General features: G+C 42.1%; 1 protein-coding gene across 3 annotated transcripts in view; it reads right to left on the minus strand.

Moving 5' to 3' along the window:
* Positions 1-9,972, minus strand: part of LOC111864927 (4-coumarate--CoA ligase 1) — a 20,369-nt gene extending 10,397 nt beyond the window's left edge. Inside the window, exons 1-5 of one of the 3 annotated variants that reach the window (XM_023852553.2) lie at positions 9,680-9,971; positions 4,935-5,134; positions 3,839-4,046; positions 2,863-3,234; positions 998-1,152 (exon numbers count right to left, since the gene is read on the minus strand). In XM_023852553.2, coding sequence (XP_023708321.1) covers positions 998-1,152; positions 2,863-3,234; positions 3,839-4,046; positions 4,935-5,117 — 918 coding nt within the window. In that variant the 5' untranslated portion in view covers positions 5,118-5,134; positions 9,680-9,971. Of the gene's footprint in view, positions 1-997; positions 1,153-2,862; positions 3,235-3,838; positions 4,047-4,934; positions 5,135-9,679 lie in introns of all 3 variants that reach the window. The other 2 variants (XM_023852554.2, XM_023852555.2) reach the window with 2 other exon arrangements.
* Positions 9,973-10,199: the final 227 nt, after the last annotated feature.

The raw sequence follows: 10,199 nt of genomic DNA on the forward strand, positions 1-10,199 counted from the left end.
GTGTGTGTGTGTCTATATATATATATATATATATATAAAGGATGGGATGGTATTGATTGGATTGATCTCGCTCAGGATAGGGACCAGTGGAGGGCTCTTGTGAACACGGTAATGAACCTTCGGGTTCCATAAAATGCTGGGAAGTTCTCGAGTAGCTGCAGAATTTGCGGCTCCTCCAGTAGGGCTCAGCTCCATGAGTAAGTAAGTAAGTAAGTAAGTAATTACAACAGCAAACCCTGCGTAAAAACTCACCACTTTTCTACAAACTGTAGATTGCAGATTAAATTGAAGGATATCTTTTCTAGGTACTTTACGGATACTAAGAATTATCGAACAAATTTCATGTCATCACCCTAATGAACAAAATACTTGTCAATGGCTCCTTCCTTAACAAAGAATTTGCTGTTGCCAACCTTATGAACAAAATTCTTGATTTCTGTGGGTCAATTAAAAACTCTTGTCACTTATCTAGGCAATGCAGAGTCGAAAATAATAATGACTGACGAGAGATGAATTGGAAAAATTAGGAAGGAAGTTGTCACTATATAATCGACATATTTCCCCCTGAATTTACCTGGAGGGACCGAGAAATACCACGAAACCCCTGAAACAGGAATGCAGGTGTCCAAGCCGAAATTCGAACAGGCCATTTCCCGAATATGAGCTGGCGTTACTGACACGCCAAACTGCCTTTCTTATGGGACGTCTTGCTGTAGCCGCCCTTGTGGACAAAACATTTTCGGTAGGACGTCTTCTGGGACAAAGAATTTTTCTGGCCCCGTCCAACGTTGATTATCAAGTCTATACATGTTACACGATAAACAAGGAGTGTCATTCGACGTTTAGAAAACACATATGACACTGTCACATGCAGAATATTCAGTGTACGCAGATAGGAACCCTGAATACGAATGGATATTGAAGAGATTTCTGACAGCCTTGTACTGTTCATGAAAATATGCACATATGATGGATGGAACTAAGAATGTCACGTTACCTGATGTTCTTCTAGCAGTTTGAAGAAGGAGTTGGGTTCGAATCTGGGCAGCGTCACGAACTTGACACCTTGGGCTAGTTTAGACAGCAACATAATACTGATGCCATAGATGTGGAAAAAGGGCATAATTACCGGCAGGACATCCTGATGTGAACCTGCAAAGTTATGAGCTAAATGAAAATTGGTTTCTGGAGGCAGAGACAAGAGTTATGAAGAACTGAGAGTAAGTAGGTTAGCGCTGCGTTAACCGTTTGACAGATGAGCTCGAGGGTGTAGTATCTCTAATAACAAAGACTATCATTAAACACTATTCTCACAAGCTATAGCGTGTTCGGCTCTAAATATCAATCAATCAAAACATTGTCGCATGTTAAGTGACTAGAACTGTGTTTGGATTGGTAATTGGATTTATTGGACACTTAAAACCCGCAATTACAGTTAATTATACAGCAATCGTTAATTCACAACAGCACCCACTACTCGTAAGCCTTCCTCAGTCTGTTGGGTCTTCAGTAGTCGTTGCTTGTTAACGACTTTCAACGGCGTACATTCCTCTGCTTCCATGTTCCAAGGCTCCCGTCCTCGCTGGCTGGCGCCTGCCTCACGACTAACTACATCAACGTCAAAGTCACGTTACGATCTGCGGTCTGTCTACCAGACAATTTTGATGTCCAGCCCAATCTGCGACGCAAGACCAGATATTTGTTACACTCACACAGTTACGGATTTGTCCATGTGGGGTGTCCTCTCTGACGAGAGGACTGGTGACTATGATGGGTCGGTCGGTTAAATTTCTGCTGATATTCGCCAGCACAGTCATTCCTGGCTTCAGTCCCCTCGAAATCCAGGACCAACATTTTCATTCTGTCTTAATTATGTAGGTGTTTAGAAAATGGGTCTCTTCTTCGACGAGGGGAGGGGGATCGATCTTCAGTGTAGGCACTGTGTTTGTTGCCCTGTAGTTTCAGCACGGGTATATCCGCGCTGTCAGAGGGCCAGGTCGGTACGGATTCTGTGCATCCGTTGTCACTGCACTAAACTAGGTAACATTATGCAAGGTACACAGATCTTTTCTGTCAAAGCAGTTTTATGCATCAGGTCATTCCTTACTTTATTTCACCACTCCAAACCTGCAGTTAGTAAGCTGAACGGTCGTAGATCTGACCGCCGCCAAGTTTACGCCTCTAAAGCTTGGGCTTCCTCTGGTAGCGGTACCGTAATCAAGCGGCCGTAATATGACGGTGAATGACGTCACTAAAACGTTGCCATGGAAACAAAGGAACATGGCAATTTTTTAGTGACGCCATTCACCGTCATATTACGGCCGCTTGATTACGGTACCGCTACCCGAGGAAACCCAAGCTTTATACTTCCCAGGCCTGGTTTATCCTTCCCCAGTAACATGTACATTCGGTTTTACGTGGTTTAGGATTACTTCTGCCTGTGTCCTGCATAATTTAGTTATGTAGTCATACACGTAAGGAATTCTGAAAGCCACGTGCAATTCGCGGACTGGTGTGCACCTGTCGAGGTGTCCAGTAGCATAGAATTCTCTGTTCAGCAGGTGCTGTAATTTCAAGAGATGAGCGTCTGCCACGTACTCCCAGGTGACACATGGATAAGTCATAACTGGCCTATTTAGAACGTTATAAAGCATAAGATGAATATTTGTATTTAACCTTCCAATTCTGAATAGAGAAAATATCCCTATATATATGCGCAAGGCCTTGGCAACCTGGAAAGACTGGGAATTATTTCTACCATAAAAACGCTGATTTACAATTATTGATAACCACTGTGACTCCAATCGAATTTCTCCCAAAAATTGATCGGTGAAACTGCTTATATAAAACTGAGGGTCGTACCTAGGGCGGGCTCACAGGTACTTATCTCAGGCGAATCGTTGTGCTGTGCGATGTTTGAAACTATGTTTCGGTGGCTCAGCATCACACCTTTGGGAAACCCCGTCGTCCCGCTTGAGTACGGCAGAACTGCCGTGTCTTCGGCGTTCCCAGTAAATCGAAAGTCTGAAGTATCAATTCCATCTCGAATCATCTCTCGGAAGTCAACAGTCCCAGTCGGAATGTGAGAACCTGGTTCAATTCCCGGTGCAATGACAATGAGAGGCTTCACTTGTCTGGCAGCCAGTGCGATGGCTTTCTGCACCTTGGGGAGTACAGTGGACAGTGTCACTATTGCTTTGGGCTCGCAGTCTCTTAACTGCCGCGACAGTTCATCTGAAACAAGAAAGATATTCTCAGGAAAATTAAGTGAGGCTCCCAATGTTGCTCCGTATAATGCACAAAAGATTAAACCTTCAAAACCCAATATAATACCACTTGCTTAAACATACTAAAAATTTGCATTCTGCCCTCACACTGTATTGTGTGCCTTTACGGTTCTCACAATAAACAGCCACACGGAGTAACATGTTTCATATGAGGTAATTTGAGATATGAACTGAAATGTTACAGATTGTTTTGAAAAAGTATCACTAAAGATTTAACATCGTAAAAATAATTTATGAGTACTTGAGACGCGTAAATTGGATTCGGGGTCAGAGAACGGATGCAATGCTGCAGCTGACTGATTGCTGTAAGTTGAAGCTAGGTCATGTCAGGATGAAATTCGTACCTAATGTTGGAATAATTGATAAGTAACAAGCGATTAGGAATGCTGACTCTTGGCTGGCGATTTCCGAATCACATGTGCTCTTGACTGGTTGTATCAAACTATGAGAGTGAAGTCCAAAACCACCTAGAGAGAGAGAGAGAGAGAGAGAGGCGCGCGTATACAAGGTCACCCCCACCCTAAACTTTGGTTACGTGAGAGCGTACTTACCAGCCGTGAAGTTTGGGTTAAAAGTAGAGACAACAATTCCAGCCTCTATAGCACCCAATAGGATGATGGGCCACTCCGCTGTGTTGGGCATCACAGTGACGAGTGTACTGCCGGGCTGCAGACCGGCCCGGCGCAGAGATGCCGCGAACCGCCGACAGAGTTCGCGCGCCTCTGCGTACCTGTAGTGGCGACCAGTCACACCGCATTCCTAGTCATGTGAGCCGAGACAACGGTGAGTCAAATTTGGTTTATGAAATATTGCAGAATCTCTCTCACTCACTTGCCTAGCAGCTACATCCTTTCTGCATGTTTTGCCCCACTTGAACTGGCCTGAGGAATCATATATCTAGTTACGTGTACAATTAATTTTATTATACAATTTATTTTTAATATTTACAAAATATCAGACTGCTGTATATTCTTAAAGTCAGTGACTAATGACAATGAATAATAATGGACTAAACTATTCCGTTCTCCTAAGGAGGGAAAGCGAGCTTTGTCTGTTAACGGTAGGGGAAAGGGGATCGAAGTTAAAATAGGGGAGCAGATGATAGTGTTCATTCTTTCACTGGCCGGGCTATATTTTGAACTGTACACTTGGAGAACAGCGAGCAGTTACTTATTTAAATAATCTGATGCAGCCCTGTATTAATGTCTAGACGTCATTAAAACACTGTTACTTCGTTAATAACTGAGATTCTCATATTCATAACGAATTAGGTCTTCTATGGAGCGTTATAACCGATCTGCCAACATCTTGCTTCATATTCAGGCGGTCCTGGCTTCCAGTATATTTTAATATTATAATTCCATCCAAGTCTAGATCATTCAAGCGGTTTTTTTCTCTTCAAATCTTCCGAATATAATGTTGTAAGTATTTATAATCTTCCCCATGTGAATGCAGACCAATTCGTCTTCTTTGATCTTATCAACCTAATATGGGATAAAGAATCAAATTTTTAAGCTTCTTTTTTGTTATTTTCTCCATTTTTCTTTTATTTCGTTCCTCTTATCATCAGGTTCAAATATTCTTTACAACACACTCTTGTCAGACAAAATCAATATGTGTTCTCTGTATGATAATTGTACTACTTACGAGGGCCACTTTGTTGGGCCACTGGTCAACATGCTGCCACACGTATTCTGGTACAGAGAGGGTCGGCAGTTCGACGTCTGGTAGGGGAGACTTGAGAATATGTCGGGAGACAGTAGCGAGCCGTTGTTGCTGCCTACATATCAGGCGCAGCCCGGACCTTAGAAAGCCTGCTCTGCTATGCATTGTGGGTCACAAAAACTCTGTGAATGATAGAGAAATTCGTAAATTTGAACAGAACAGAAGGATATGAAGATACTTTAGAAGAAATTTATTAATTTGGAACAAGTCTGAGTCTAAGGAAGGAAAAGAAATTGTCAATGATTATTGATCATCGTTTAGATCGGACGCCCTCCTTGGAACAGACTAAACTTTTCAGAATTTGTGAGTCACGCAGATGGTCAAACGTTTTCCCTTCTTTCATAAGACCAGGAGGTTCATTGTGGTGCTCGCAAGAGCCCGTCACTGTACCCTACCTCCAGCTATCTGAATCTACTCCACACTCCCACATCAGTTTCATTTTACGTCTATTTTAACATTATCTTTTCATATATGGGGGGCATGCGGTAGCGTAGTGGTTGAGGTTCTATGCTACAAGCCGGAAGGTCGCGGGTTCAAGTCCCGATAAGGTCACTGGATTTTTTTCAGTTCAACTGATCCTTCCAGCCGCACTAGGCCAGGAATTCATTAAATAATTTTCTTGTGGAGTAAAGCGCGGCCGGTGCGTAACGCTGACAACCTTACCGCCATCTTTGAGCCGACTGTCTAGATAATGTGGGACCCTCAACGTCTCCCAACCCTATGGGCCTTCACGGCCTGGTACAGGGATAGCTTTACTTTTTTTTTACTTCCATATATGTCTAGGTGTCCCAAGTTTTATCGTTCTCTCAGCTCTTAAAATAGAATCTTGTATTAATTTCTCCATCTTCCGATATCCTTTCTCTCTCTCTCTCTCTCTCTCTCACTCTTCTTGAATAAATCACTCTTACAGGCTCTGAAACGTACAAATTACTAAGCTCCCCATCATGCAATTTTCTTCATTCTCTTATGCCTTCCTCTTTCTTAGGTCCCTATAAACTTCTGAGAGCGTTGCTCTCAACTCTATCTGTGGGTGAGAGAGCTTTATAACATAACAGGCAGATTTATCAGAAATGTGTGTGTTGAAGGTAAAAGCATTTTAATGTTGCATTCTCCTTAAATCTAAATTTCACTTCCCCGAACCACATACATGTAATGGGGCATATTCAGCTGCAACAGACATGCGTGCGGTAATACCCAGTGTTATTACAGTTAACTCTATGTTAATTAGTCCCTTGTCAGGATGGCGTGGCGCGTCCTCTGGTTGCGGAGGGAGGGGACGATCTCCAGTTATGGTGGATATGACGCGAATATATTAAATAAACAGTTGCGGAAAGCCGATAAGGGATGGTCCTCCAACTAGGTGTGGGGTGAGCTGGGATGGCGTAGTCGGTACAGCGACTGGCTACGGGATGGACGACAAAGGAGACGGAGTTCGAGTCCCGGTAGGGTCAGCATTTTTCTCTTCTCCATAGTGTCCAAACCGGCTCTGGGGCCCACCCAACCTCCTATCCAATGGGTACCGGGGCTCTTTCCCCGGGGTGTAAAGCAGCAGGGACCTGAAGCTGACCACTCATTTCCAACTAGTGCCGAGATAAAGAAAATGTGGATCTATGCATCCACTCCCCCATACGCCTTCATGGCGTAGTGTTTAATTGGTTAAGCACAGGGACAACTTTACCTTTTACAGGTTGTTGGGAAACTGTCGTTGCTGGTGGTGATATCGAATCGGATGGGGATCTCCATTTTACCGCAAATGTTCGTGGTGCATACTGGCGATCTCAGTCCTAAGTAAAGAAGGATTCATCCACGAATCCTGTTTCCTTATTTTTTCGGACAAATTTCAGAAGATTATTTTAAATTAAGAGGCGATTCAAGATTAAATTTGATTTTTTCTTTTGAACACAGTGGCACCAGAAAAATACACTTCTTTTATGGACAGTTGGTGGCAACACTGCAGTCAACGCCTGGCACGCGGCCATACGCCCCGCTTCTCATTAGAAGTAGCACAAGATGGTGTCAGACCTTGCCACTCCTAGTGCAGAACAGCGCCTCATCGTCAAATTCCTGGCGCAAGGGAAAGTCGAACCAGCAGAAATTCTTCGTAGGTTAATAGCACAGTATGAGAAAGACCCACTCATGCGCAGGTGTCTATAATTGGTACACTAAGTTTTCTGAAGGCACTAAATAAGTCGCTAACCTATCACAAGCTCACGTTAAGCCAACAGCTGTACACGATATGAATATCTGTCGAGTTGAAGAGCTCATTTTAGGAAACAGGCGAGTTGCAGTGCGTGATATTGCATCCAACAGCGGCATAAGTGTCCGCAGTGTCAAAATAACACTACTCAAGAATGTGTGTGTCAAAGACTTTAACGATCGAGCAGAAGGAGCAGGGTGTTGTCGTCTGCCGAACACCTGCATCGGTTTGAATTGGAGGGATCCTTGACGAGACTTGGGTACACGTTTCTATTCGTGATTTGTGATGCCGTCTGTAGAGAAATAAAATCTAGAAGAGCCTTGAACCACCCTCCTAGCCTATGGCTGCTCAATTTATGATTTATTCATTATCCTATTATTAAATTCAATACAGGATTAGAATTTTAAAGCATTTTTAATTTAACAGAGAATAATAAAAGAACCTGCCGCATGCTGGCCGTCTTGGGGTATCTCTTCAAGCAATTGATTAGAAAAGAACTTCTTAAACTAACACTTGTAGTCATTTAAAGTCTTGGATAAGAGATGGTAAACGAATCAGTAAGATAAGTTCATTATTCTGTTGTTTCCTTTCTGTCATTTACAAACTTACAGTTCTTGAAGACAGCATTATGAACGAAACCTGCTCTTGGAAGTCATAATTATCAACAGTCTGTAAGTCAGAAGGAGAAATCCAAGGTCTCTGATAACAACAATATGATACAAGAGCATGAAATAACAGCAAGTATGGCCCCCAACCGCCATGACACTGCAAGATGTAAAACCGTAGCTGTTATCTGCCATGGCCACTTGCTAACATCCCATTCCCATCTGGGTCATGATGCTAAACTGAAATAAGCAGAACGGTCTGGGATTAAAGGAAGCGGAGGTCGTTATGAGGAATTCCTGTGTTTCCCTTGAAAATACACTGATATTCCTCTACAGACTTGATAAGGTCAGTTAGACGAACACGATAGAGAACTTATCAGTAAAAATAGCAAACATATCGATGTTACGTAAGATTTGAGGCTGTCACGGCGGTGACTATGAAGAAAGCAGTCTTCTGGGATTTGGCACCGTGTATATGTGGTGTTAACCGACGTTTCGGAGGAACGTATCNCAATATTACATTTAGAGTTCTGCATTTCAGCATCCCATTGCAATTGTTCAAATTAGCGTCCATTTTTTATCTTCTGTCAAAATTGCAGTGTTGAAGTGTAGAATGTAAAAGTGTTGTAATTTTGACGGACGATAAACAATGGACGCTAATATACATTTACAGATACAGATACTCGGATCTTTGACGTAATCTTGAATTCACCGGAAAACAGCATCAGCACCACCTGATGAGAAAACCTGACCCCATACTCCAAAAAAAATACATATCCTTCAGTCGTGCATGAGACTGGAAAACATGGTTTGTAGCCTGCAATATCTGCATAAAACGCAAGTAACTCACTTCGCAGTACATTTCACCACAAACTGATGAAAAGGAATATTATTTTATATAATTCATGTATCTCTCAATTAATAATTATTGCAAGTAATGAATTCTGGTGTGAAACAATAAACCATAATACGTATAGGCATATTAAAGTAATACGATGAACCACAGGACTCGGGTACAAATCGTGGCAAGAATATAATCACTCATGCAGTTCACTGAATACATTAAAATAAGAAATCAAATTTAAAACGTAAAAATATCATAAAAACGAACTCCAGTTTCCTGCTCTCCCTGTAAGAAACTGATACGCGATTGTGTAACACCTGCTACAAAGATTTTGTGAAAGATTATTATATGCGGCCGCGCCATAGCTCGAGCGGTTAGTCGCTGGCTTCCCACCGCTGCGGCCCGGGTTCGATCACAGGTCTTGTCAAGTGGGATTTGTGGTGGACATAGTCGCTCTGGGGCGGGTTTTCTCCGTGTACTTCGGTTTCCCCTGCCAATATTCATTCCACTAAATTTTCCATCATCATAATCACCCGGGGCAGGCTACAATAGGCCAATCAGTGGCCGCCGTGCCGAGTGGACCCAGTTGGACTCCACCCCCCACTAAGCGAATTAAAAACAAAATTATTATATAAGACCCACGTAAGCTTCACTATTATATATACATGATTTTAATAACAATTTTTTGTGTGTACTTCTATACAGCGAAGTTTCTTGTATATTTCATGTTACGGTAGGGGAAGGATATGCATTGGAAGGTGCAATTAACGTAATAATTTGGCGAAATTGTACTCTGCTTTGAGTTATGATAGTCTTACGAAAATTTTCTATGTATGACACCCACTTAACATGCTCTTACAAAACTGAAATATATTGCGCAGTTGGCTGTTTCTTATTTAAATAAAAGTCTTGTGTTTACACTGTTTTTTTTTCATTATTCACTATATTACATATCAAATTTATTTGTAATTGATGCGATGATTATGACGATAATAATAATAATAACAACAATAATAATAACCTTCAGTCTTGGAACGGATGAAAGTTGTCCTGAGTTCAGTAGGCTCAAGTGTAAAGTGATTCCTGCGTGTGTACTCAAGGAGCAGGCCGCCGTAACTGAAGTTGTCTGATGGCTACAGCAATGCGTCATTTCCGGTACGTCATGCATACACTACTATTACTGTAGATCTATTATGCTCAGCTCACCAAACAGAGGCAGACTGAAGAAATTAATTAGATAAATAAAACGCTTTATATACAGTGAGCCCATATGAGCTTATTGTCTGTTCTGCGTAACTGTCTCTAATCTTCTCTAGCGCAAGAATGATAAAGCAACTTTCTCGGGGTAAGTATATTTGCGTTTGCACGCGATCTTCCCTCTACTTTATTAAGAAAGAGAAAGACAACGTTATGTCTGCATGTTCAGTCTTTCTCATAATACAATAACCTACTGACGAATCCTTGTGGACTTCTCAAGGACAGCGTTCCATTCGTGATCACCAGGGCCCGGATTTTGATGACCTCAAAATATTTTAAAAATG

The sequence above is a fragment of the Cryptotermes secundus genome, unplaced genomic scaffold (assembly GCF_002891405.2).
Source record: "Cryptotermes secundus unplaced genomic scaffold, Csec_1.0 scaffold62, whole genome shotgun sequence".
NCBI classification, from domain to species: domain Eukaryota; kingdom Metazoa; phylum Arthropoda; class Insecta; order Blattodea; family Kalotermitidae; genus Cryptotermes; species Cryptotermes secundus.